At 51.0% G+C, this 26,642-nt stretch overlaps 10 protein-coding genes across 10 annotated transcripts; 8 read left to right on the forward strand and 2 right to left on the reverse strand.

Moving 5' to 3' along the window:
- Positions 1-51: 51 nt before the first annotated feature.
- On the forward strand, positions 52-1,977 carry HETIRDRAFT_424600 (uncharacterized protein; the record flags this gene model as incomplete). Its single annotated transcript, XM_009543784.1, has 8 exons — positions 52-826; positions 855-867; positions 925-1,097; positions 1,150-1,268; positions 1,294-1,307; positions 1,408-1,542; positions 1,717-1,863; positions 1,929-1,977. The coding sequence occupies 8 exons, from the start codon at positions 52-54 to the stop codon at positions 1,975-1,977; spliced, it is 1,425 nt and encodes a 474-aa protein (XP_009542079.1).
- A 68-nt stretch (positions 1,978-2,045) lies between these two features.
- HETIRDRAFT_443433 (uncharacterized protein) lies at positions 2,046-3,681 on the reverse strand (the record flags this gene model as incomplete). Its single annotated transcript, XM_009543785.1, has 5 exons — positions 2,046-2,539; positions 2,613-2,760; positions 2,868-3,320; positions 3,374-3,448; positions 3,551-3,681. The coding sequence occupies 5 exons, from the start codon at positions 3,679-3,681 to the stop codon at positions 2,126-2,128; spliced, it is 1,221 nt and encodes a 406-aa protein (XP_009542080.1). The 3' UTR covers positions 2,046-2,125.
- On the forward strand, positions 3,646-5,240 carry HETIRDRAFT_154603 (uncharacterized protein; the record flags this gene model as incomplete). Its single annotated transcript, XM_009543786.1, has 6 exons — positions 3,646-3,682; positions 4,036-4,071; positions 4,326-4,390; positions 4,427-4,557; positions 4,756-4,941; positions 5,012-5,240. 6 exons carry the CDS (start codon positions 3,646-3,648, stop codon positions 5,238-5,240), a joined length of 684 nt encoding a protein of 227 aa, XP_009542081.1.
- Positions 5,241-5,848: 608 nt separating this feature from the next.
- On the forward strand, positions 5,849-6,820 carry HETIRDRAFT_168534 (uncharacterized protein; the record flags this gene model as incomplete). The annotated part of the gene is made up of 4 exons (XM_009543787.1): positions 5,849-6,052; positions 6,112-6,154; positions 6,211-6,349; positions 6,448-6,820. 4 exons carry the CDS (start codon positions 5,849-5,851, stop codon positions 6,818-6,820), a joined length of 759 nt encoding a protein of 252 aa, XP_009542082.1.
- A 2,626-nt stretch (positions 6,821-9,446) lies between these two features.
- HETIRDRAFT_424603 (uncharacterized protein) lies at positions 9,447-11,815 on the forward strand (the record flags this gene model as incomplete). Its single annotated transcript, XM_009543788.1, is given in 7 exon segments — positions 9,447-9,495; positions 9,550-9,599; positions 9,659-10,907; positions 11,084-11,261; positions 11,394-11,466; positions 11,500-11,562; positions 11,582-11,815. 7 exon segments carry the CDS (start codon positions 9,447-9,449, stop codon positions 11,813-11,815), a joined length of 1,896 nt encoding a protein of 631 aa, XP_009542083.1.
- Positions 11,816-12,179: 364 nt separating this feature from the next.
- Positions 12,180-12,471, forward strand: HETIRDRAFT_309422 (uncharacterized protein; the record flags this gene model as incomplete). Its single annotated transcript, XM_009543789.1, has 2 exons — positions 12,180-12,358; positions 12,411-12,471. The coding sequence occupies 2 exons, from the start codon at positions 12,180-12,182 to the stop codon at positions 12,469-12,471; spliced, it is 240 nt and encodes a 79-aa protein (XP_009542084.1).
- Positions 12,472-17,638: 5,167 nt separating this feature from the next.
- On the reverse strand, positions 17,639-19,582 carry HETIRDRAFT_424604 (uncharacterized protein; the record flags this gene model as incomplete). Its single annotated transcript, XM_009543790.1, has 8 exons — positions 17,639-17,890; positions 17,934-18,075; positions 18,114-18,223; positions 18,275-18,374; positions 18,417-18,565; positions 18,639-18,930; positions 18,986-19,217; positions 19,282-19,582. The coding sequence occupies 8 exons, from the start codon at positions 19,580-19,582 to the stop codon at positions 17,639-17,641; spliced, it is 1,578 nt and encodes a 525-aa protein (XP_009542085.1).
- A 193-nt stretch (positions 19,583-19,775) lies between these two features.
- Positions 19,776-23,100, forward strand: HETIRDRAFT_414303 (uncharacterized protein; the record flags this gene model as incomplete). Its single annotated transcript, XM_009543791.1, has 12 exons — positions 19,776-19,829; positions 19,880-20,144; positions 20,198-20,589; positions 20,774-20,975; positions 21,035-21,263; positions 21,319-21,354; positions 21,433-21,451; positions 21,511-21,686; positions 21,742-21,838; positions 21,906-22,371; positions 22,435-22,665; positions 22,721-23,100. 12 exons carry the CDS (start codon positions 19,776-19,778, stop codon positions 23,098-23,100), a joined length of 2,547 nt encoding a protein of 848 aa, XP_009542086.1.
- An 881-nt stretch (positions 23,101-23,981) lies between these two features.
- Positions 23,982-24,463, forward strand: HETIRDRAFT_168529 (uncharacterized protein; the record flags this gene model as incomplete). Its single annotated transcript, XM_009543792.1, has 3 exons — positions 23,982-23,984; positions 24,041-24,389; positions 24,435-24,463. 3 exons carry the CDS (start codon positions 23,982-23,984, stop codon positions 24,461-24,463), a joined length of 381 nt encoding a protein of 126 aa, XP_009542087.1.
- An 838-nt stretch (positions 24,464-25,301) lies between these two features.
- HETIRDRAFT_310144 (uncharacterized protein) lies at positions 25,302-25,517 on the forward strand (the record flags this gene model as incomplete). The annotated part of the gene is made up of 1 exon (XM_009543793.1): positions 25,302-25,517. A coding segment is annotated over one exon (216 nt), but the record flags the coding sequence as incomplete, so codon positions are not given.
- Between the last annotated feature and the right edge of the window lie 1,125 nt (positions 25,518-26,642).

The following is a 26,642-nucleotide window of genomic DNA, read 5'->3' on the forward strand; positions in this document are numbered from 1 at the left end:
ACCGCCTTCTGAGATACCGCGCTCTTGCCCAGTATTTCTGACACACCCATCATGCGCTCCCCAGTGCCACCCACCCACACCCACACACCCATTCATATTTCACTAACGGTCTCCGAGAAGGTCCAAGTAGAGCGCAGGTGGTTCGCAGTCAGCCTTAGCTCCAAGGCCGGCCCCATCACCATCTACGCCCTCGATGCCCACCGTCCCGAGGCGGCCTTCTCCGCGGCACACCCCACTTCTTTGCAGCTCTTCGGATTTAACAAGATTCAAGCGGCTGCGGCCAGCATTGCGCGCACAGAGAGGATGATCCGGCGCCGGTTCACTCGTGAGTATGCTTCTCTCTCGTCCTCAATTGACCTCGTCCAGGTGCCCGAGGCGATGCCGGTGGTTGAGGTCGAGGCTGCGGTCGATGGTGAGGTTGAGGCGACGGTTGAGAACGATGTGGTGGCTGTCGAGTCGATGGAGCAGGTCGGAGCGGTTGCTGCGGTTGCTTTGGTCAATGGTGAGGATACTGTTGAGGGAGAGGAGGCTGTTGTGAGCGAGGTACAATGTGTCATCCCGGCAGAGTCGCCGCAAGGTAAAGGGACGGAAAGGCAGGGACTATCCAAGGACAAGAACGAGGACACCCTACAGCGACGGACGATACCCGACCTGTCTCTCAAAGGAAGTTTCTTGATGGGATTGGAGAGGCTACACGACCAGGCCGATTTCGAACCCGACGACCCGCGGAGTCCAGGACAGGGTAAGCTCAAGGCACGATCCCGGCGAAAGGCGATAATCCACGTCAAGCCCGTCCAAACCGGTTCTGTTCGACGATGGGTCATTAGTATGTTCATTCCATCATTCAATCGCAGCGAGAATGACCTGGTGCGCTCTCTGTGCTGCTATGAACTGTTGACCGACGATACTGACGACGATGGGCAGGGCGACGGAATGCGTCTTCTTTTCTCTCGGACTGTCGATCAATCTCCCCGGCCTCGAGTTCCGTAACGGTCACTGGCAAGAGTCGTTCAAGTTTCGCCTGGACTGCTCGCGGTGTAGTGTCTGTTTCTATTATCTGTTAAAGCGTGGAGGTGTTGGGTATCAAAAGATCCCTGGTGCGTCTCTCGCCCATCTGATCAACTGCGACGATACTGACGCAATGAGCAGGGCCACGAAATGCGTCTTCTCTTGTTCCGGACTGTCGTTGGATCTCCCCGGCCGGGGATTCGGTAACCGTCGCTGGCAAGAGCTGCATGTCATGGATCGCCCTACATGGTCCCGGTATAGTATGTAGTTTTGTTTTCTTTCAAGACCGTTGGAGTGAGGTAAGTATCGGGGACTACGGCTAGTTATGCATGGCTTGGTGCGTAATGCATTTCTCCCAGTTACCGTTCACGACACTGACGTTCGCTGGTGGTGACCAAGGCCGCGAAATGCGTCTTCTTTTGTCTCGGACTGTCGTTGGATCTCCCCGGCCGGGGATTCGGTAACCGTCATGGACAAGAGCTGCACGTCATGGATCGCCCGCCATCAGCCAAGTGTGACCTGGAGTGCAGCCCGGTGAGCCTTCCAACCCGTCGGATATCAAGTGTCGCACTCACACGCGAGATGGCAGATGGATGAACAGGACCACCAACCGCGCCTTCTGTTATCTTTGCCTGCCGTTGGGTCCCTCTGGCCCGGGGATTCAGTTGCGAGAATGGGTGAGAGCGGGACGTGATGACGTTTGTTCAGGTTTCTCTCCAGGGATCCACCCGCCGCAGAAAGACGCTCAATAGCGAAGGGGTCCGTCTCGTCCGAGACGAGTATACAGCTATGTTCCACGATTTCTGATTTGAGAATCATCTTGCTGACTCGGGGGCGTGATCTGACCCGCCCCCGGTGAGTTCTTCATTGTCCTTCTGCCTCTCATCAATGGATACTGATTTCCTTACATCCTCACGCAGGTCCTCTAACGAAGTCACGGCAATGCAGTGCGTACCTTTCTTCCCCTGAGTATGGAGGATGTGTTGTAGCTTTACTTTGATTCGACCGAGTAGATACCGGCTCACCCACGACTGCTTGATGAGTATCACCTCTTTTAATAAATATATATTTTGCTAAAGCAGATATGCCAGACTCAGACCTGACCGCCGCGTCTCCATTACTCCGTTTTCGCGCCGCCCTTCTTAGCGCTTCTGTCGTCTCCCGCGAGCCAAAGCGCCGAGAACAGCAAAAAGCCCACGCTCGTGCTGATGGCCCCCGCATAGTACGGCCACGCGGCGCTCAAGAAGCGCGGGTGCCCATCATGGCGCGGCGGGACGACGGGCACGGTCGTCGAGCTAGCGAGGAACGTCCAGCCGTGTCGCTTGTAGTCGACGACGGATTTAAACACGCCGTGCCGGTCGGGCGCGCGGAACGTGACGGAGTACTTTCCGGGCACGCCAGGGACGGCAGGCAGCGCGGTGCGGATGTGCGGATCAAGCATCGTGAACTCGAGCTGTAGGTCGGTGAGGCCGGAGTAGGGCTCCCATGCGGATGTCTTTGCGTTGTATTGGGACACGTATGCGTCGTGGACCTGAGGGTTTGAGGCAAGTAAAAGCGTTATTGATATGCAGAATAGGGAAAATATGGTGTCGGGTTGAGCTTACGATTTGGCCCTTGATCGTGTAGTGCTCGCGGGGCTCCGTCTCGTTCAAAAGATGGTGCGCGGTGCTGTCTATCCTGAGAATGGGCTTCTCCTGGGACGTCCAAGCCGTAATATCCTTTGCGAATTGTTCGTTGCCGGACTTGATGCCCCTACATCCCAGGTAAGCAATCCACACGACATCCTCAGGCAAGACACGCACTTTGAAATCTCCTTCGTTATGAATTTGTTTGAGAACAGTTCGACACCCCCGGCTCACATCGCGCGCGACTCGTCGCGCGTCTGGAAGCCAGTGACGACACCGAGCGCGCTGCCAACCCACAAACCCTCGCCGCCCTTCTCTGCCGCCTCGACGAGCGTATCCGCGGCCGAGTCCGCAGTCGAGTCCGCAGCAAAACTTTCCGCCGGTGCCTTGAGAATGGGGAACAGGAGCGGGTTGTTTCCGAACGCGTGGGGCACGCCGGACAACCAGATGGGCGCTGTTTGCGGGGTGAGGATGGGGTGCGGCGGGACGGGGATGGGAATGGTGGTGACGTTGGTGCTGCGTTCTGGGAAGTGCGAGACGAGCGGGGTGCCGGGTGGGGGTAGGATGAGAGAGAATTCAGCGGCCAAGGAGGTGAAAGGGGATTGTTTGGGGGAGAGAGCGATGAGGAGGTTGGTATTGGAGGAGAGCAGCGTGATTAGGGATTGGGGGTGATGTCCTGCGCGAATGCTGTACGCAAGGAGGCGCAAGCGCGCAGTAGGACATGTAGAGTCTGGAGACACCTACTTTTGGTATCCGGGGCAAACAGGATGACGTGTGCGAAGGAGGGTATATCATCCTGGATGAGGGCTTTCGTCCTTTGGAGCACGGAATGTCAGGTCGTATCCCTGTTCTGACGTGGGGTTAGCACACCACGCAGATTCGCAAAAACGTCAAGGGAGCCTCACTTTCAAGACCACCAAAGAATATCGAGAAATCCTCTCTCTTTCAGCTTGGCTGAAGGACGACGAGGACAGAGTTGCCGGTGTTCGACTTGTCCTGTGCCAGCGCAGCAATGCCCAGCAGGAGGAGTGAGCAGAGTGAGCAGCATGGTGAGTGAGTTGTATGCTGGTTCAGTACCAGGGGAGAGGAGAGACAATGTGCTGCAGCTGTGGACGAGCTCAGCTGCTCCAAGTTCCACGTCAATGAGCGTGGTCTATTTTTAGATAACGCTGCTGCGCTGAACCGCGTCGTGTCGTGTCACCGTGACGCGCTCATCTTGCACCTCCGACAATTCAATGAAATTCATCTCTTCGTCAGAGCAGGTCAGAGCTTGGCTCCTGTAATTTGATGACATCTCGGATGCATTCTGGGATTTTGAACAGCTAGTGAGCTTGAGGAGGCTTATTCACTCGATTTTATCGGCCAGAGGGTCACGCACGTCACAAATATCTCCAATGTCCAGCCCTCGGCATCCAGCGGCAATCTCAGGCCAGACAATGTCTCTCGACGACGAAATCTAGAATCGCTGCGAGAGTCGGCGTCAGCCCGCTTTCTTTTCTTCATGTATGTCGAGCAAAGGGCTCGCAACCCATTGCACGATCACAGACTGCCGCTGCTCTGCCGTTTGTCTTATGAAGCCCGAGAGACATCGGTGTCCAACGGCAGACACCAGCCAGCCAGCTTCGCACAATTCTCATTGGGCCCCCAGGCGCTGGTACGCCGTGTCTGCTCGCAGCCCGTCGTGTGCCGTAGCATTGTTGTGCTCATTGCTTGTAGGCAAGGGCACCCAGGCTCCTCGCATCCACGACCAGTTCTGCGTCTGCCATCTCGCGACCGGTGACATGTTGCGCTAGCAGGTCAATCAGAAGACGAAGCTCGGCGTTGAAGCCAAGAAGATCATGGACGCGGGCGGTCTCGTCAGCGACGACATCATGGTGGGCATGATCAAGGATCAGCTGGAGAACAACGAGGCGTGCAAGAACGGGTACGTGTCAGGACGGCTTGCATTCCCTTTTCATTTTGCGACCATCCATCGTCCATCGCTGCATACACCACACGTGCTTGGGCGACTCCACCTCAAGCCCTGAGGCCGCTCGGCGCACACACCCGATTTCACCCGTCTCCTGCTCCCCTCCTGCCCCGCATCGTTTCACAAACACGTGTTAACTCATGTCGTCCCCAGCTTTGTCTTGGACGGTTTCCCGCGCACAGTCCCGCAGGCCGAGAAGCTTGATTCGATGCTGTTCGAGCGCAAGGAGAAGCTCGACTCGGTCGTGCAGCTCGAGATTCCCGACGAGCTGCTCATCTCTCGAATCACTGGTCGTCTGATTCACCCTGCAAGCGGGCGCACCTACCACAGGGAGTTCCAGTGCGTCACAAACCCCTTTGGCTCTGCGTCTGAACCTCAGTCACGAACCCCTTCGGTTCGTCTTCTCTAGCCCACCAAAGAAGGCCATGACCGACGACGTCACCGGCGAGCCACTCATCCAGCGCTCGGACGACAACGTCGAGACGCTCACCAAGCGTCTCAAGTCATTCCATTCCCAAACCACGCCCGTCGTGCAGTACTACAAGAACAAGGGCCTTTGGCACCGGATCGACGCCGCCCAGTCGCCCTCGGTCGTTTGGGACAACCTCCGGAAGGTGTTCACCGCCAAGCCGCGGTAGTAATCCGCGGGCAGTGCAAGGCGGTGCAGTCCTCGGATGGGAAGAGATCGAAGGCATGGATGGTAGAGAAAAACTCGCAGATGACGCTCATGCCTTCGGTTCTGGCTGCTAACTAGAGTTGGGGCGTACTGCAGGGCATCCCTGCTGATATACCTGCGAGTCTCATCATGAATTTGGTGCGTTGTTTGGCAATCGCTTGTGGAAGGAGAATTAAATCTGGCCCACTGTTAGCTGTTCGGATTTAGAAGTAATTAATACTATTGCAACGTTTTTGTGCTGTTCGCCTTCATGGAGTGAGCGTCATTGCAATTGCTTTATGCAAGGTGCGAGACGAGATGATACAACTTCTGAACTCGAATGTCGAATTAGGCTTACGAGAAAGTGTCGCAGGGACAACATACCTGTGACTACGAGTGGCGCGCGGCGGTGGTTTCTGAAGAAGCCAAAGCCACCTTACGACGACTCGCGCCTTCGTGCATCGTGTTTGTCCCCGAGATGATTGAAGTCAACGACGCTTATCATCCCGATGGCAAAAAGCTCCGGTTCTCTTTCCATAACGGGCGAGGTGGCTGGGCAGAGAAGCGTGGCGTTTGGACATTGTGTGGCGAATGTTGGTGGCAGCGGAGGTCCAAGCGTTCACCGATGGCCCCAAAGCCACATTGGTGACCCTGAGGTGTATAAAAGGCTTGCCATTCTCTCCTCTTTGTCTCCACCACTCTCTCTTTCTCCCCACCACCACCACTACCCTTGTCCTCTCTCATGCTATCCTGCGGTACTCACTGTCCTCTCCGTGCCCTCCTTCATCTGTACAGGTACATCTCATTCATGCTGTTCGCCATCACTTCAACCATTGAACCTCGACGCGCTCTAGGTTATTAGGCACGATCGCCCCAGGCACGATGTCAAGTTCATAGGTACGTCTTATTGACCACTGCTCGTATATCCTTGGTGCTCAACGACGCATTAGCAGGCACGATCGCCTTCAAGCACGACAGCAAGTTCACTGGCTACATTGTATCTTCTGGCGACACTGCTCTGGGATCTGTGGCTTTGGTCTGTGGCATCGGGCTCTATCGTTCTCTGGAGGTGGCTTTGACGTCTGGTTGCTGGTGTGTCTCTTCAACATGTCTAGGTTCTGTCTTGCTTGCTTGCTCTCACTGGTAGTTCTCGTCTCTTATCATTACTTGCTGCGCTTTAGTGTCCTTAGCTGTGTTCTGCTCGCTCTTCGCTGTCTTCTCTGGTCGCTCTGTGTTCTCACCTCTCTGTGCTCTCTCATAGCTGTGTCCTTTTTTCTCCTCGCTCTGGCTTGCTCGCTCTGTTTGACTTGGTCCTCGCTGTCTCCTCTCGCTGTGGCTTTGCTCCTGGTTTCTGGCTTCTCATCTCAATATTTGCTCGTTTATCTCAGTCTTGTCTCCTTGCTCGTCTATCTTCTCTGTCCTTTCTTCATGCTCGACGGCCCTGGTCTATCTCGGCGATGCTCTCGGTCTCTCTTGCCTCTCTTCCTTCCTTGCTTGTTGTTATTTTCTGGCGTATCTTGGCGACCTTCTCAGGCCATCCTTGGTCATATCTTGTCAGTGTAAGTACACCTAACCATTCTGTCCCTTAGGTCCTGCACCGCCACACACACCTACTTCAAGCTGCAAGAGATCGTGTCGCCAGTTAGGGGGCGTCAGCCCCCGGTGAGTCCTTACTTCCTCTTCCCGCTGTCGCAATTACTGAGTCGCCCACACGTCTTACATTTCCAGGTACGTCTCCATCCGGCTGTTCATGATTCTGTCGCCCTTACTTCAAGTTTCAAGTGCCACAACCAGTCCACCGCACAGTCGAAGCCCAATGCTGTATTCATTGGCACGATCGCCTTCAAGCATGACCTCAAGTTCACTGGGCGAAATCAGCAATGATAGATAGGCTAATTCGTCATCAAAGACCCTGAGAGCATCTGAATCACCTGAGGATGCAGTGGCGCTTATATGGGAGAGCGTAGTCAGTCTTGATTGCAAGGGAGGACTCCAGTAGTCGATCGCACTGTATGGACTGGTCAGATCACTGCACCATCGCAATGGTCCCAAATACAGCAGATCAGGATACTCACCTGGTCTCGATAACGACCTCTCCCACATCACAAGGTTTCACCTGTATCCCAGAAGAAAGAGATGGATCAAGAGTCTGATTCGACGGCATGTGGGTGTGGACTGCCTGTGAAGACGCAGAACCCAAGCACTCGAACGGCCGACTATAGCCACGTGGCCCTGCCGTGCAAAGTAAGGCGCATCCACGTCATTCGAGCGCCACTCTAGCGGCGCCAACTTCAACTTGTCCTCCTACATACATACATGACTCGTTCATGACATTACTACTGTCTCCTAAAAATGTTTTCGAGAAATGCTTACAGCGATGCTTTCTCAGATCCAGCAAATCACGCCAAACTGCCCATCATTGCTGCACGACAATATCAATCGTTCTTCCCAAAGCGTCTTCCTTGTCTTTCTGTGATAAGACACCTTTTCTGAGCCTAGACGCACTCAAAAACCATGTTTCTCAGAACCTGCGCGCGTAAATATCAGCAGTTGTCCATCCGCCGAGTCAGCTATGGCATACGGCATTACAACCATCGGGAATTGCAGTTGATAAGGTGTAAAGCGGTCCTAAATGAAGGCGCACTATCTGGCCCTGCTGAGACGTTGAACCCTCTGAGGTGATAATCTCCACCTCGTCCATCAAGATGTCTTGCAGAAATATTTGCCGAACGGGGACATTCATAACACAACGATGCAGAGAATAACAGGAGCCGCGCTTGTATCGTATCAGCTTGTCCATTTGTAGCAAGCAGTGGGACATTGAGGATTCCATGACATCTGCAGAGTCTGTTGAGAGAGTCCGACTCGAGTGTACAGCCTGTAGACAGAGAGAATGAAAGGATCGGACGAAAATGAGAACCCATGTTCTTGATCGCAAGATACCCTCGCAAAGCAGTACGTACCAAAGCATTCTTATCTGTGAAGCGATGAGATTAGGTATGACACATAGACCATCTCCTCATAAACGATAGCTCGATCACACATTCAAGCTTCGCTGTGCTCTGTCGACACTGACAATGGTCGACGAGCAGGTGGCTTCCCATTTCCACTTGAGGACGCCTCCGGATACTCACGCGCCGAGAGGACCAAACCGATGGGCAGTTCAAGGAAAATACGCCGATGGTTGGATGTATCTGTTCCGCCTATGGCTGTCCACGATGCCGCATACAGGGAGTGTACAGGCCCTAGACTGCCGACCAAATTAGTCATCCCAATTGTGCATTCATCACTGAGCGCCCCCACCTTCGCACCGGTATTATCGTAAGTCGCACTCCAGACGAGAACAGGCCCTAAATCCACGGTCATGCGTCGTGGCATTCCGGCGAGCCTGCAATCGCCCATACACGGAATCCTGATCGAGCTGAATGGGCCCGTCATGCTCCAACGATCCTCTACTCCCTAAAAAGCGATGAAATAAACATGGCACAATGCTGTGCCTTGCTACCCCTTGCGGGTTGTGCGGAGACACCAGAAGCGGCTAGAAGTTTCGATTCCAAAATACAAGCGGGCTGGATTATGCCGTTTGCGATGGAACCATCCGTAAAATCAAGCACCCTGATGCGCCTACAACAATCGGCGCATAATTTCAATTGCAGCGGCCCGTACCAGATACAAGGCATGGCGCTGACGGGAGTCAACTGTCAAAAGAAGCTGTGCAGAACAAGGGAGTAAGCGGGTTGTTACGACACGTGTAACCCCGCTCCTCGCATGGCTTTGCCACAGATGTTATCGACATCGGATGAACGACGATAACGTCGAACGTACCCCGGAAATCCGCCGAATGATGACAGCCTGGACGCATTCTGTCTCACACGACTGATGGGATGAAGAAAATATTGCCCGCCTGTCGCTGGAAAAAATAATTCGCCCGAAAGGAGAATATATCACTAATTTGCGGGATGCGAACAATGCACCCACCTTGCGCTTGGGTCTGAGCCTGATTACAACAGAGGAAGAAAGGCATCACAACGACTTCTGATGCGTTCCTTGAACATTTTCCTTGTAGAAGGCGGTGGGCGCTTCCTACTCTGTAACGTCAAGTCTGACCCACCTTTCCCCTACCGACCACCACAACGCCGTTGAGCCACTCAACAACACATCCTACGCAACATTATCCACCTTCCCAGCAATGTCGTGGTGCTATAATGATGGCCGTGACGCCGAGGAAGACCTCTTCAGTATGTTCTGCATGTGCATGTCATTTGAGTACATGAACACGAACTTGCCCACAGCTCCTGGCGCAGGCCCGTCACGCTTCCAGACCTGTGCCAACGACGAGTCGGTAAGTCCGAATCTTAGCTACAGAATATCAGCACGCCGCTCATTGATCTGCATTCCTAGGACGAGGACACCCAATGTTCTGCACAACCGTGGCCCTATACCTACATCGTGCATGGGGGACACCTGAATCCCTACGTGCCACTGCCGCATCCATCCCTCCCTGTGACCCACCTCGCGGGTCCGACCCCCTTCGCACCACACGCGTCCGCCCAGGCCGCCCACTGGGACGACGACAACGACGAGTCGACGGGCGCATGGCCGTTCCCGGTTCCAGTCCCCGCCACTCATGCATACACGGAGGAGGCTCTACGCTATGTCCCCGTCTCGACCTTCTCAGCACGGGTGGATGCATTGGACCGTATTGAGGTCCCTCGGAGGCGCGGCGCGGCGCATTTCTCCTCGCTGCTGGACGCCGTCCAGCCGATCAGGGGTCCATGGAGCGAGATGGCGCAGGAGATCGTGGAGGCACCGCGCGACATCGTCCTTCGGGTGTTGGCCGAGGTGCTTCCGCGGGAGCCCGTCGAGGAGGTCCCGGGGCCCATCCCAGAGCTGCCGCCATCACCAGAGACCGCCTCGGTGCCGGTGCCGCAGGCGCACCATGTGGATGCGGAGGAGGGGCCGAGGCGGAAGAAGGCGAGGAACGAGAAGGGAAGCGAAGGGGAGGGGGAGGGCCAGGGAGGAAGCCAGGGAGGGAACGGCGCGAAGGCGGAGAGGCGCATAGTCAGGAGGCCGCGCATGCCCCCGATCGCGGGGTGTGGGCTGTTTTCAGTCAGGCTGCCGAGCCACTATGCGGCGAGAGGAAGAGAGATGGTGGGGGTGCAAAGCCAGATCCCTGTGGTCTATCCACAGGCGCATGGCAGCGCCCCCAAAGATACTACATTTACATCGACGACGTCCACCCACAGGGTGGAGATCCCCATAGGTGAGCCAGTCCCCGAGGCTGTACCGCAGTCCATTGGAGGGCCCTGGACAACGACACCTGGGGAGAAACAGAGAGGCGCGCGAAAGCGCAAGAGGGCAGACCCTCATGTCTGCGACGGCCCCGACGGGTGTAGCAAGCGGCTGTCGTGCCCGTACGACATGCCCCGACACAAGGCGACTCTGCGCCATGGAGGAGTGTGCGAGTTTGCATGCGACGACTGCCCCGCCCTGTTCGTGCGCAAAGATGAAGTGCTTCGCCACATGCGGGAGCACTGCCCAAACAGGGGCAGGAAACATAACGGCGGGGGCGGTCCCTCGCAGGGCCCGAGACACGATGGTCTAGAGGGCGGCGGAGGGGGCATGGGGGGCATAGGAGATAGCCTGCTCAGTGGATAGAGCTGAAGGTGCGTACCGTATGCTTTCATCTTCTCTTCGCTCGCTCCTTTGTTTCGCGCCGCATACCATAGATGCCTTTGCCGTTCCTTTCACCCTCGTCGTTCTTGCCATCGTCTCGCGCTTCGGATCGATGCGGATAGGAAGCTGACTCGCTCTGTATTTTCGCAGGTCTGGTCGTGGTGGACCCGCTCGGCATTGCACGACGGATGGGAAACCGGTCGTTATATAAGCCATCATGCATCGCGTCCACGACGGCACCTCAAGGCCAGGCCTCAGGGCCTCTGCGGCGAGAGTTCGAAAAGGTCATCTTTCACGAGGTTGATCACTTCTATCACGGAAATTTCCTGTACATATTATTCTCTCCGGCTCTGTTTCCGGATCACTATTTCTTCTCATATCGTCCTTCGAACTCGAGCCGTCCTGGTATACAGCCAATTCCAACCAAACTGAGCAGAGTAACTATCTCGATTTCGTACAGATTTCATCCATTGGAACTGACCATTAGCTCTGATGAGACAAACGAAGCATCGAACTCAGCGAAGCATTCGTGGGTGTGCTACTCTGTTTTTCTGCATTGATGTCAGATGGGTAAGGCGATCTCACTGGTAGAGGCTGAGGGTGCAGTTGTTGAGGGCAAGGTTTCGAATGTATTCTCGGTGGACCAAGTGGAGACTCGGAGGGTTGTTGATGTCGGAGGAGCAGTGCATCAAGCTGGAGAAGGAGCGAGTTGCACACAAGCCTGGACGAATTAAGGTCGTCGACAAGAGATGGGGAGGTAGGCTCGATTCGCGGCGGGCTTCAAGGGCGATCAGTTCGGGACGATCGACGCCCCATGTAAAGCGGCCGCAACAACAGCGAGGCCGCTCGACGAAAGTTTTCTGCTGGGACTCAGAAGTCTAAATGACCAGGCGGGTTTTTAATCAGTCGGGGAGACGCTCAAGGACTGCTCAAGGTGCAGTACCACCCGGCTTCACATAGTCTTCACATACCACCCGGCAGCTATGCTTGACATTGACGCTTATTCGTGTCTGCACGGAAACATGCGCATACATACAGCCAGGCAACCTCGAAGCCAGCACCTATCATGACACTTTTCCGATAAAATGGGCCCAGATCACATGATACGAGGGCACAGAGATCGTACAAGACAAAATCTGTGACTGCCTCCCTCAAGCACGAACTTCACCCTGATTTCGTACAACATCGCGTCCTTCCCTCGACCCTATTCGCTCGACCCTATTCGCTCGACCCTATTCGCTGTTGAATGCGTCTTGATGATCTTCTAGGAGAAAAAACAGCTCGTGTAGGACGTCATGGAACAGCCCGGCGCGTCAGAATAACTTGGGCTCAGTGCAGGCGGCGAATTCGAAGGGGTTCTGAGATGCGGAGGGTCGGAATTAGTCGCCAGTGCGGACGTGCTGATTCTAGACGAGCCTATGTCTGGTGAGAGGCATTCTCTAGTATCAAAGGATTTATCACTGAATTCTCGGCGTAGGTGTGGATCCTTGTCTGTTTCCAAAGTGGCTAGTGTACTCCATGCAGTCCTGCACGACTGAGAGAATCGATAGATCAGCCTGCGTACGTCCTTCCCAGAGTGGTGCGTTGTTAGGCAATCGCTTGTGGAAAGAGGATTGAATTTGAGCCCTTCTTAACTGTTAAGGTTTAACAGTAATTACGACTATCGGGATGTTCCCGTGCTATTCGCCTTTATTGCAGGATTCGAAGTACTAGGCGTCATAGGAGTTGTTGGTTCAAGGTATGAGAGACGAGATGATGCACCTTCTAAACTTGAGAGCTCTCCCTACCGATCCACGTATTCCGTTCCAGTTCGTATAAATCTTTGCTGGAAAGGGCTGCAATCATCCAGGATTTGAAAAACAAGTACAATACCACTGTGACCATGAGTGGCGTGGCGCGTACGAGACGCAAAACCACCCTTGCGGCACTTCGTGCCGGGATGATCGTGGTCAACGACCATCAGCCGACTGCACACGCCGATCACGAGGTGGCTGGGCCGAGAAGCGTGGCGAATGTCGGGGGTCAACCGATGGCCCCAAAGCCACATTGGCGACCCCCAAGTCTATAAAGCCTCGCCGTTCTCTCCTCTTTCTGTCCACCACTCTCCCTTCCTCCCCACCACCTCCATTACCCTTGTCCTCTCTCATGCGCTCCGGTACTTACTGTCCTCTCCAAGATCTCCTTCATCTGCACAGGTGCATCTCATTCACGCCGTTCGCCGTTACTTCCACCACTGAACCTCGACGCACTCCAGGTTATTAGGCACGATCGCCCCAGGCACGACGTCAGGTTCATAGGTACGCCTTATTGACTATTGTTCGTATATCATCGATGCTCGACGCCGCATTAGCAGGCACGATCGCCTTCAAGCACGACAGCAAGTTCAATGGCTACGTTGTATCTTCTGGCGACACTGCTCTGGGATCTGTGGCTTTGGTCTGTGGCATCGGGCTCTATCGTTCTCTGGAGGTGGCTTCGACGTCTGGTTGCTGGTGTGTCTCTTCAACATGTCTAGGTTCTGTCTTGCTTGCTTGCTCTCACTGGTAGTTCTCGTCTCTTATCATTATTTGCTGCGCTTTAGTGTCCTTAGCTGTGTTCTGCTCGCTCTTCGCTGTCTTCTCTGGTCGCTCTGTGTTCTCACCTCTCTGTGCTCTCTCATAGCTGTGTCCTTTTTTCTCCTCGCTCTGGCTTGCTCGCTCTGTTTGACTTGGTCCTCGCTGTCTCCTCTCGCTGTGGCTTTGCTCCTAGTTTCTGGCTTCTCATCTCAATATTTGCTCGTTTATCTCAGTCTTGTCTCCTTGCTCGTCTATCTTCTCTGTCCTTTCTTCATGCTCGGCGGCCCTAGTCTCTCTCTGCGACCTTCTCGGTCTCTCTTGCTTCTCTCCCTTTCTTGCTTATTTCCCTTTTCTGGTATATCTGGGCGACCTTCTCAGCTCATCCTTGGTCACGAATATCTTGTCAGTGTAAGTACACTTAATCATTCTATTGCTTAGGTCGCGCACCGCCACACACGTCTACTTATAACTGCAAGAGATCGTGTCGCCAGTTGGGGGGCGTCAGTCCCCGGTGAGTCCATCATTCCTCTTTCCGCTGTCGCAAATACTGAGTCGCCCACACGTCTTACATTTCCAGGTACGTCTCCACTCGGCTGTTCATCACGTCTTTCGTCGATGCAACCCTGCTTGCCCCAGTCTGATGTTGTAATGGTTTGACGGTTCCTCTGCTTTCGTCTCTTTTCGCTTGTTCTCTCATCTTTTACAACTGTCTCGGCGCTTGTCTTTCACACCCTCTAGCTTGTCTCTCTTTCCCTACTTGTCACCTTCTGCTCGCTCCTCTTGGCTTGCTCGCTTCGCTTTATATTTTCGTCCTGCTTGTCGTTCTCCCTCCGCTTTTCTTTCTCACTGTGCTTCCCATTCTCATCTCGCTTCCTGCGAATTATCCTGGTCCCCTCTGGCCCTTCACTTGTGGCGACATTCTCTCTTGACAACCTACCTTCAAAAAGGACGATCCTGCAAGAGATGGGATCGTCAACAAGGAGGTTGGCACTCTCTGTAATTTGTCCCTTCAGCATGCAGTTTCCACAGCCCCTGACCGCCCCCACGTTCTTTTTCTCTAGTTACACCTGGCCATTGATTCGCCAGTTAATATGCCTACGATTCTGATTGAGGCGGAGGGGTTTGAGCAGACGATGGTCTCATTGCCCACTGTGCTATCAACGACTTCTTTGACGATGTATATGATAAGATAATTGAACCACTATTGAGTGAACCTTTCCGTACGAACCTGGTGGTTTTCCCTGCATTACACTTTCTTCTGGTGAGATCATAGCTGCTGCCATGTCCCTGGTAGCTTTGTCTTACAGGAGTATAAGCGGATGTCCACATTAGTTCTGCAATAGTTCGCACCAAATGTCCCACATAGTCCCGTTTATATTGCATGGAAATTTCTTCTTATCTGAGACTAAGAACACACAGTACAGCATTCCCTGCATCGTACGTCGCTTCGTATATGAGAGCATCCCGATATTCATCCGGATCTATCCCCTTGGGTCACTTCTTGTTTATTCGCGCCAACACACAATCGGCACGATGATTCTGAGCTCATCAAACCAATTCTGCGGCACGCTCCAGTCGAGATCGACTTCTTGGATAGGAGACCGCGATGTACTGCGCTGTTCGAGTACGCGGGTCAAGAGATCTCGAGTGGATGTGGGTGAGGATTGGAAGTCATGTAAATGTATGGATTCAAGGCTGGGGAAAGGCAAGTGCTCGACAAACGAGTCGGCTGGTGTCTGCTCGGCATCTGTCTTCGTATCCATAGCTGTGCAAAACAATGGTAGAATGGAATCAGTGAGGGAGATGTGCTTCACACCCTGAGCACGTTCAATTGCGCTGCGAAACATCACCAGGTTATGAGGGATGTCTTCAACCAAGGAAAGAATCACAGTTACTGGGGTGGGCAAAGCTCCTAAGATGTCCCAATCGAACGTCGGTTGTTGGCCAGGTTCATATTCGAGTGTCAAAGAAAATGGCGCCGTGTCTGTTTTGGAAGAGTGATGAGAGTGTTGAGGATTACAATGCAGCCATCCAACAACAGAAATCTGGTGTGAGTATTTATGGCGAGTCATCCGAATGGTACGAAGAGGGGGTACAAGTCTCATTTTCCCGCTTCGCCTCTCAAGAACTGGAAGAAGGGAGTGCCTGTATAACCCCTCATTGTAGTCACAATAGAGAGTCATTTTAGAAAGCGGTGGAAATTCCGCAGTTTCGAGGAAGGCCATACAACGTGACCAAGACCCTTTCAATTTCAAACTCGAAAGGTGTGAGAGTACAACTGTCCCTTGTGGTCGACTAGATGACAAAGCAAGAAGGGAAGGGAGGGAGTTCTGCATGCTAAGCGTCTCAAGATAACACATTTTAGACAATGCATCGAAAAAAGTGTTAAATGATAGGATTGAGGAACCCACAGTGTTATTGTGATGCACCTCGAGGGCCGGTTAGATTATGAAAGGCTGAGGAAGACTAATGAATCACTACCCCGGAAAACAAAGCAGTGTGCAAGAGGGGGGCATGGCCAGAGTGTAGAAATCTAGAGTAGAACTGACTCAGCCTCGCACGAGTAACGCGAAGGTCTATGTACATCAGCAAATCAGCCGATCTCTGACTTAGGTCTGAGAGCCTCTGTTTGTTCTGAACTCAGAGAGTTCAGAACAAACAGAGGTCAGAGAAAGGCTCTGCCGTCAGGAGGTTCTTTCTCTGGATTGGTCTTAACTCAGACCTGTCAGAGTCTATCCAGAACGAAGGTCAGAAGCTTTGTTGGTAGCTCAGACCCCGACTGGAGACTCGCGCAGGTGCTTCTTACGACAGTCTTACCATTAAAATGATAGTATTATACGGTATGAAAACTATTATGAACAGAGGACAATCCGGGGCCCAAACGGGTGTGCCGGATCATGAGTCGCGCACGAACCTGATATGTAGGCCAGAAAAGATTGAGTGGGGATTGATTGTCTGAGAGGAATGTGAGTATGTTGAGGGAATTGTACGAGGGCGAAGCAGTGTTCGTGGATATGGTGGTGAGGAAGATGTGTGCGAGAGGCCAGAGAAGTCTTGATACAATGTTAGTATTGAATACCTATAGAAAAAAGACCTGATATACGCACTAGAATAGCTCGCCAAGTTCCGATCCGAAATCCTCTATCTCGGACTCTGATCGAGGCTCGATGCTCTGCACACGGCTGGAGTTGTGGATGATGCTGCGTTGATACGCTAGTGATGCCTCTGAGTGCGAAACACACCCAAGAAACACCCCTACAAGCGCAGGTAGGCAGGAGCTGGTTCTAGTGTGCAAGGAACTATAAGCTGTGCAACAACCAACAAGGGAGCGTACTAAAAGTGTTCGGAGTGTAGTGAACAAACAACTCCAAAATCAAAATATTCAGTTGGTTGGTTGGTTGGTTGGTTGGTTGGTTGGTTGGTTGGTTGGTTGGTTGGTTGGTTGGTTGGTTGGTTGGTTGGTTGGTTGGTTGGTTGGTTGGTTGGTTGGTTGGTAGGTTGGTTGGTTGGTTGGTTGGTTGGTTGGTTGGTTGGTTGGTTGGTCGTTTGGTTGGTTGGTTGGTTGGTTGGTTGGTTGGTTGGTTGGTTGGTTGGTTGGTTGGTTGGTTGGTCGGTAAGTCGGTAGGTTGGTTGGTTGGTTGGTTGGTTGGTTGGCCGGTAAGTCGGTAGGTTGGTTGGTTGGTTGGTTGGTTGGTTGGTTGGTAGGTCGGTCGGTTGGTCGGTCGATGTTTGATCGGGATTTGATCGGGACGCAAAGGGAAGGGAATGGGTGCAAGGCCACACTGGACACTGGCAGAGGATGACAAACTAGATGAGAGGGAAAGAGCAAAACGACAAGGGCTCTGACGGAGGGCTGCGATCGAACGCAACAACACAAACAAAAGGGCAAAATGCTAACAAGGATCGGAAGGCAATGGCTCAAAGTCTTATAGACACAAGCACACAAATGGAATCGGAACAAGGGGGGAGCCAAAGCTAGTTTATTCCAGAGTTGAATATAGGTTTTTATAGTAAACAGCGCCCCTAAGTAAAATATCGAACCTGAAATGAGAGTAGATGTCGAATGGGCGCCAAGCCTTAGCGATCAGAGAAGATAAGAAGGTAGGTGAGATGTCCATATGGGTTCCGAAGGTGATAAGGTAAAAGGTAATCAGTGATGTTGAAATCCCGAACGTTCGGGATCCGTCGCCCGAGTGTAGGTAGCAGGAACAGGCATTGGAGAACCAATGAAAAATAAAGGAGAGGTATTGTACGACCAGGGTGGCCAAGCAATGGTGCAAGATCGCGTTTGACCGACCATGCAGAAGTCGGGAAGATAAGCGATAAGGACCAATTGACTCACGGAGGACATCGGCCGATACGGAATACTGGCTCCGATCTCGTACACACCTATCGTAACACTCTTGTGCGGTCATGGTAAGTACGTGAAGTGTGGGCGAACTGACCCAAGTGCTGCCGAATCGTCCTTCGGTGGCTTGTTGTCGGTCGGGTGGGGACCGACCGTGTTCGGTAAAAGTCAGCGTCTTTGGTACTTGTCTAGCGCTGTTTGGTATCTCCCCAAAGCTTCCCGAATATATCCCTCGGACCCTAGCACGGGTGCATGCTCATCAGCATCTTCAACATACTGTTTTCGAGCCTCTGAAGTGTGAAGGTTCTCCCTGTTGAAATAGCCGGTCACAACATCAATCGCTATGCTTCCAAAGAAGCTACGCCATTCGTAGACTTTTTGCTGAGCCTACTAATCATCAGCCTCATAACAGAATCGGAAGGAGAAGACTTCACAGACCAAATGAAAGGTGTCGCCACGAGCCTCAATGGTGTGGGGGATGTCTGGGTAAACCTCATCCCAGACTTTTTGCATTTGCCCCGCAAGCTGAAAACCATCACTGACGTTCCATGAGTCTTCTTGTGACCCAATGACGGCCTACCAGCTAGGGATGAACTTGGTTAGCCATCGCCCATAGCTGCCGGCAGGAAGATCTTCGATCTTTGCCTTTTCTTTCTTGACCATCCTAGGCTGACCTCCCTGTGGATACTTGGGTTTTGAGGTGCGGTTGGGTTCTATCTTGACAATAGTCTATATATCCAGACAAGAACAGGTGCATCGTGAGTCGAGGTGACATAGGTCAGATTGTCATCAAGGCGCTTACTGATGATGTTGTGCGCTTTGCTTCCTTTCTGACGACTGCTCTCTCCTCATCCTCATCCTCCTCATCCTCAGCAAAACCTCCTGGAGCATACTCAGGTGCACCTTCATTCAGTTGCTCTGACGGTAGGTCATTTCTTGTCATTTGGATGTCATTAGTTGACCTCAAAACCATGGTCGGAGGCTTCTTGGTGGTGTCAGCTGTTTTCGGTCTTGTGAGTCCCACTTTCGACTGGTCACACCAGCTCCCCTTGAGCCCTGAGGGATGTGCCGGTTTAGCCTTCTTTACAACACGTCTACATGCAAGAGAGGATCAGGAAATAGGCATCAGGTCATCCATCTAAATCTTACTCATTGTCTCTAGTACTGACTGCACTGGCCCCTCTCTTCCCCGTTGAGACGATGTTCTTATCAGCATTAGATCTCAATTTTGTGCTTGGATTGGCCAAAGCAACAAGGGGCCGATCAGTAGCTGCTTGAATATCAGCTCGACTGATCTTTGTTGGAGCTTTCACATGCTTGTGAGTGATCAGCACCATATCCTTATCGCTCTGCTGATTGTTCTCGTCTATGGCTTGGTCATCTGGTATGGATTCACAACAATGTCAGGTGAAAATCAAGTAAAAAATGTGTACTCGGATATTGACCTCGATGTGTCTGAACTATCGCTGATTGATTTGCAGGCCAGGATGGGTTTGAATTGGCAAGACGGCCTTGGGGCCGAGCCACCTGCTGTTGCTTGACACGCTCCTCGTTGTTGAGCCGCTTTTCTAGCATTGCGATCTTGCTGATTACATTGCTTTTCTCTTCAGCAGATGCGGCAGCAGCGGCATCAGCAACCTGTTTCTCTTTGGCCATTTCAGCTTTGGAGCGTCTTTTACGGGTATTCACCAGGATGATTGCACCAGGATGCCGTGAAGCATTTGTTGGACGAGTTGTGAGGACCATGGAAAATAAAATAAGGTGAGGGTGCCGATGAGGCAGCAGAATAGGAGTGATGAGTGGATTAGGGAGAAAACAAGCACAAGAAGGTATTGTATGGGCAGAAAGTGAGTTCACTATTGCGCTATCAATTTTCTGATGGATTAACTTTGTATTTGTTTTGCCCGTTCAACAGAGATTTCAATGTCCGATACCACCCATGGTACCCAAGTCTGCCTCCGTTTTTGCTCGCTTGTCAAGAGCCAATGTACCAGTACCTTTCCTATTTAATTTGCACTTCATTTTGCTCCCTTTTCACTCGAGAAAATGCCGCCGCAATGTCACAAGCACCAGCCGTATCGTCTTCAATGCCCTGACTGCCCCAAGGAGTTCCGCAACATGTCAGGGCTCACTCAGCACCACAATTCAGCTCATATTCGACTACCATCTGCTTCTCTATCTCCTCCACTGACAGAGCGCTTGCCATCACCCGAACTTGCAGATTTAGCAGCACCATTAGAAGTACCTATGGAAGACATTGCCGAACCTCCAAGAGGGGCACAGCGCATTTATCACCGAGACATCAATGGTGCGTCGTTATCTTGTTTCTACTCATTAATATATGACCAATATACTCTCCAGCCCTTCCTTGTGATATTCACGGACATAACCTCCCTCCTGGAACACCTCCGCCACCACGTCATGAGCAAGATGGTGTTGATAAAGACAATGACTGGTTTCCGTTTCATGACCGTCTGGAATTCGAAACAGGGGAGTTTCTCTTCAGGTGGCAGCACATGTCAAATAATGGCATAGACGAACTGATGGACCTATGGGCTGCATCGCTACTTAAGCATCATGCTGAGCCCCCATTTTCTAGTCATGGAGATTTGGACTCAGTTCTTGATTCTATCAAGGTCAGTGATGTTCCATGGCAATCATTCCATGTATCATACACCGGCCAACTTCCTAATGCTGCTGTCACACCGCCATGGATGTTCGACAAGTATGATGTCTGGTTCCGATCTCCGCATGTGCTCTTTTGAAACATGATCAGCAACCCGGACTTCGAAGGTGATGTTGATTACTGCCCTTATCAGGAATTCGACAAGAATGGGGAGCGAATCTGAAAGAATCTCATGGGAGCGGACTTCGCATTTGAGCAATGTGTAGGTCTATCTTGTTTCTGTCACAGTCTTGACCTGATTTTTTTTATAGAATACTATTGCAGAAGACCCCACAAACCATGGGTCTATGTTTGTGCCAATCATTCCTGGAAGCGACAAGACTACGGTCTCTGTCGCTACCAGTCAAAATGAATATTATCCCCTCTATGGATCAATCGGAAATGTTCACAATCATGTAAGAGGTGCTCACCGTAATGCCCTCGTCTTAATCAGCTTCCTTGCAGTCCCAAAAAGTAAGTCACCTAGCTCATGCCGACCGCTACCTTCAAAGATACTGAAAAATTTCTTGTAGCAGAACAGAAATACTCAAACAGCGCTCTATTCCGGAAGTTCCAACGACAACTATTCCATTCATCACTGTCAGCAATCCTTCAATGCCTGAAGCTGGTGATGACCACTCCTGAGGTTACCCGATGCTGGGATGGTCATTATCGTCGAGTGATCTATGGGCTTGGCCTGTACATTGCAGATTACCCTGAGCAAGTGCTCTTGGCATGCATTGTTCAGGGGTGGTGTCCAATGTAAGTGTCAGCCTGCCGTTATTTGATTTAATTGCTTCTACTCACTTTTTTGCAGCTGTACAACTCCCGCAAAGGAGCTAGATGGTCCCTTGTAGATACCACAAAGCCGTGAACATACTGAACTCCTTGTAGACCTCCTTACTCCAGGAGTACTATAGGACGACTATAGAATTGTCGCAGATCTTATTGTAAGTGAGGCGGTAGTACGTGACTCATCTGTTTTTAACAACAAGTTTGTCTGTTGTAGCCATTCACCAATGATTTCCCTCGCACTGACATCCATCAGCTTATCTCACCGGATCTACTTCACCAGATCATTAAGGGCTGCTGGAAGGATCATCTTGTAACGTGGGTGTGCGACTATCTTATTCTTACGCATGGCAAAACACGTGGACATGAGATTATGGATGATATTGATCGCCGGTGAGGTTCATCATAGATTATGGAGCTTGTGCTTCTGACTAATCATTGCCCTAAGAATAGAAGCTGTTCCTACCTTTTCGGGCCTGCGTCACTTTCATCAAGGTCGTGACTTCAAGCAATGGACCGGGGACGACTCCAAGGCTCTTATGAAGGTAAAATTGAACTTTATAATGCTTATGATGAGCTGTATGAAGAAATGAATCAGATATCTACTCGCAGGTTTATTTGCCTGCCATTGCTGGCCATGTCCCGCAACAAATGGTCAAAACACTGGCCGCTTTTCTCGAAGTATGTTATCTTGTCCGTCGTGATGAGATAGACCGCGCTACTCTCGCCCAGATTGAGGATGCGCTAGCCCGGTTACGACAGCATCGCCAGATCTTCAAGGCGACAGGTGTTTGTGATGACTTCTGCCTTCCACGGCAGCATGCACTGGAGCATTATGTCAGGCATATACAACGCTTTGGGGCCCCAAATGGCTTGTGCTCGTCAATCACAGAGTCCAAACACATCAAGGCAGTAAAAGAGCCATGGAGGAGCTCGAACCAAAACAACCCCTTAGGCCAGATGCTCCTCGCAAACCAGCATCTCGACAAGTTGGCGGCGGCTCGCATTGACTTCCACAGTCGAGGGATGTTGTTTGGGACTTGCCTAGATGCTGCTTATGCAGAATTTATACAACTAAGTGAGTCTGATTCCCTGATTGCTTCCAATAATGACACTTTAGATGCTTATACTTCTTGTGAAGATGAAGCAGAGGCAGGTCTCGACAATGCCAATGAAGACCACAAGAATGCCAATGAAGACCACGAGGATGTCAATGAAGACCACGAGGATGCCAATGAAGGCCATGAAGATTTAGATAAAGGTTGCGGGGCGGCCAACAAAGGCTGCGAGGATGCTGACGAAGGAGATGAGGATGTGGGTGCTGTGGCAGGGCACACCGTCGAAAATTATGTGGTCCTCACGAAGAAACAATGTGAGTAGCATGCCTGTATTTTGGATTAATTATTTATTGTCTGCAACAGAACCAGGCTATGCACAGACTCTAGATGCCCTCGGCATTTATATTGGCCATCCTCGACTCCTAGAGCTTACATGGCAATTTTTATTTGAACAGCTCCACCCAAATGGCCCTCCAGCTTCCACTATTGCCCTCAACCTCTGCCCTATCGTGACGGATCGTCGTGTCAGCGTTTATCATTCTGCAACAGCCATTTTCTACGCACCAAGTGATCCATCTGGCATTGGAGGCATGCGGCGCGAGGTTATACGGGCAACACCATCGTGGCGTCATGGTCCCAGCCGTTACGACTGTGTTTATTTACAGATGGATGCAGAGCACCAGGGTTTCCGTGGATTGAATGCTGTCCGTGTGCGCCTTTTCTTCCGTTTTTGGTTCCATGGGCGGTGATACGCTAGAGGTGGCTCTAAGTGCCGAGCACAACACTAAAACAACCTCTATTGCAGGGGTGCTGGAGCTAGTATCTGATACACAAGGAATTGTAAGTGATGACTTTAGAAATTGAAGGCGTACTGAGAAGCAATCGGGGAGTGTGAGATTATAGCACCCGAATGGTTTCGGGACTGCGCCGAACACCGACCAAACATTCAGTCGGTCGTATTGGCGATGCGGTCGGTAACGAGAAGGTAGTGTCGCGACCGACAACTACGTGCTTCAAGAGCCACACAGGACTCTGACAATATACGAGGGAGGACGGGGGTACGAGCGAAGAGACAAGTACAAATGCGAAGGAGGCCAAACGATGAGGATGGCAAGTTTTCGGAAGTCAACGAAGATGATTTCGATGGTTGAGACGAGTGCGAATGAGCTCTGAACTGTGGGGTGCGAAAGCTGGTTTATTCCAGAGGTGTATGTAGGTTTTTATAGTAAACAGAGCCTCTAAGTAAAATATTAAACAAGAAATGAGAGTAGATGTCAAATGGGCGCCAAGCCTTTAGCAATCAGAGAAGATAAGAAGGTAGGTGAGATGTCCATATGGGTTCTGAAGGTGACAAGGTAAAAGTTAAATTAGCGATGGCGAAATCCTGAACATTTGGGATCCATCGCCCGAGTGTAGGTAGACGGAACAGGCGTTGGAGAACCAATGAAAAATAAAGAAGAGGTATCGTACGACCAGGGTAGCCAAGAAATGGTGCAAGATCGTGTTTGACCGACCATGTGGAAGTCGGGAAGATAAGCGATAAGGACCAACTGACTCACGGAGCACATCGGCCAACACGGAAGACTGGCTCCGATCTCGTAAACACCTATCGTAACACCCCTGTGTGGTCATGGTAAGTACGTGAAGTGTGGGCGAACTGACCCAAGTGCTGCCGAACATCCTTTGGAGGGTTGCGGTCGGTCGGGTGGGGACCGACCGTGTTTGGTGCAAGTCGGCATCTTCGGTACTCATCTAACACTGTTCAGAATCTCCCCAAAGCTTCCCGAATACCTCCCACGGACCCTAGCGCGGGTACATGCTCATCAGCGGACTTACCCTTGTGCTCTCGTTGAGTGGTTCTCGGCCATTGGTGATGATCCCAATGAGGACACTAGTATGTGGATTGTTGAACCTGACCTTGACATCGACGGAAATCATGCCACCTCGGTTATTCATCTCGAGTCTATTGTGAGGGCCGCACACCTCATTCCTGTATATGGGGAAGAATTCCTACCGCCGCATGCTGTTGACCCATCTAGTGCGCTTGATGCATATGCCGCTTACTTTGTTAACAAATTTGTAGACCATCATGCACACTGGCTCGCATTTTAGTACTGTACAATTATGCTACTGCCTGTTCCCTGTTTCTTAGTTATAATTCTGATTTGTTCTGAGTGGTGTCTGAGTTCAGAATGCCCAGAGGCGGCAGAAGCCCTCAGAGCTTTAAGACAAAAAACAGACATCTCAGACCATCTCAGAAATCTGCCGATTTGCTGATGTATTCACCTAGAGTAGAACTGACTACAATAGGGTAAGCAATGGATGTGGAAAGGTAAACTATATGGGGCTCACCTCAGCCTCGCACGAGTAACGCGGAGGTCTGAGGAAGCCCGGACATGAGACCGCAAGTATATAACAGAAGATAGCAGTTCCAGTACCAAAAGAATAACAAATGTAAGGTACAATACTTCCATAAACCCCAAAACTGCTCTGTAGTGCTCCAAGTGAGTTGCACCTTCAACACTCCCCCTCAAGCTGCACGGAGACCAAGCTCAACTGCAAAGTGCTTAACCTTAGCCAATGGCAGGGCCTTGATTAACATGTCGGCTACCATGTCATCCGTCAGGCAATAAACCAACCTCAACTTCCCTTCCTCGATAACCCAATGAATAAAGTGATACCTCACATCAATGTGCTTCGTGCGCGCATGGTACTGGTGATCCTGGGTAAGAGCAATGGCAGACTGATTGTCGGAGAAAAGGACTGTCACTTTGGGAATGGGCTCAAGAACCTCTTTGATGAGGGATCAAAGCCAGAGAGCCTCCTTCGTAGCGTGCATAGCGGATACGTACTCACTCTTGGTTGTCAAGAGAGAGACAATCTCCTGTCACTTTGAACTCCATGAGACAGCACCTCCATCAATGATGAACGTGTAGCCCGAAACAGCACTGATGAGCATGCACCCACGCTAGGGTCCGAGGGAGGTATTCGGGAAGCTTTGGGGAGATACCAAACAGCGCTCAACAAGTACCGAAGACGCCAACTTTTACCGAACACGGTCAGTCCCTACCTGACCAACGACAAGCCACCGAAGGATATTCGGCAGCACTTGGGTCAGTTTGCCCACACTTCACGTACTCACCATGACCACATAGGAGTGTTATAATAAGTGTTTACGAGATCAAAGCCAGTAGGCCATATTGGCCGATGTCCTCCGTGAGTTGGTCGGTCCTTATCGCTTATCTTCCCGACTTCCACATGGTCGGTCAAATGTGATCTTGCACCATTACTTGGCCACCCTGGTCATATGATACCTCTTTTTATTATTCATTGGTTCTCCAACGCCTGTTCCGTCTACTTATGGTCGGGTGACGGATCCCGAATGTTCAGGACTTCGCCATTGCTGATTAACTTTTACCTTGTCACCTTTGGAACCCATATGGACATCTCATCTACCTTCTTATCTTCTCTGATTGCTAACTTCTGGAAAACCACCCCTTTGTATTAAGCTCTAATTAGTTCTATTTATGCATAATTAAGAACAATTAGGGTTAGACATTTTTAGCTTACCCCCCCTCTAAACCTGTTCTAATTAGACATAATTTTCCTAAATTAGGAATTATTAGGATTAATTATAACTTGAAATTTCGGAAAAATCATAATAAATCAAGCATCACAGACCTCATAGCCTTCTTACAAAGTCATGTTTATTAGAGCACTAGTTCAATACCTAAACACAGAATATACCTTATAACAAACTTGCCTTCTGCCAGAGTTGAACCAACAACCTCATGTATGCAAGCACCCAGGACAGATGCTCTAAGCCACTAAGCCACAAGGTCTAAGATATGAACTTGGTAATCTAAATAAGTAGACATAATATAGGCAACCTCAACATCTCTGATTTTATTTAACATTTATCTTTCCTCTATCTTATAAATAAATAGGTCAATAAATACCTAAAAAGTCAGGTCTTTCAGGATTTAGTTTAAACACCAGCTAAGAAGATAATAAACCAATGGAAAATCAATAATACACTTTATATAGGATAAAAATAAATTATGGCACTTATACAATTTGGACTGAGAATATGTAAAACTATGATTGAGTGTAATATTCAATGGGACTCTACTAGTATAGACAATGCTACCTAAATTTGCAAATTTGATCAAAAACATGATTATGAATAATCAAGATCCAATAAGAGAGAGGGGTTTTCCAAATAGCCACTAGTGAGGTAGAGGGTGGGGACAAGGGTATATGTATGGCATGCCTATATATAAATAAGCAC

Source organism: Heterobasidion irregulare, assembly GCF_000320585.1.
Source record: "Heterobasidion irregulare TC 32-1 unplaced genomic scaffold scaffold_02, whole genome shotgun sequence".
Taxonomy (NCBI): domain Eukaryota; kingdom Fungi; phylum Basidiomycota; class Agaricomycetes; order Russulales; family Bondarzewiaceae; genus Heterobasidion; species Heterobasidion irregulare.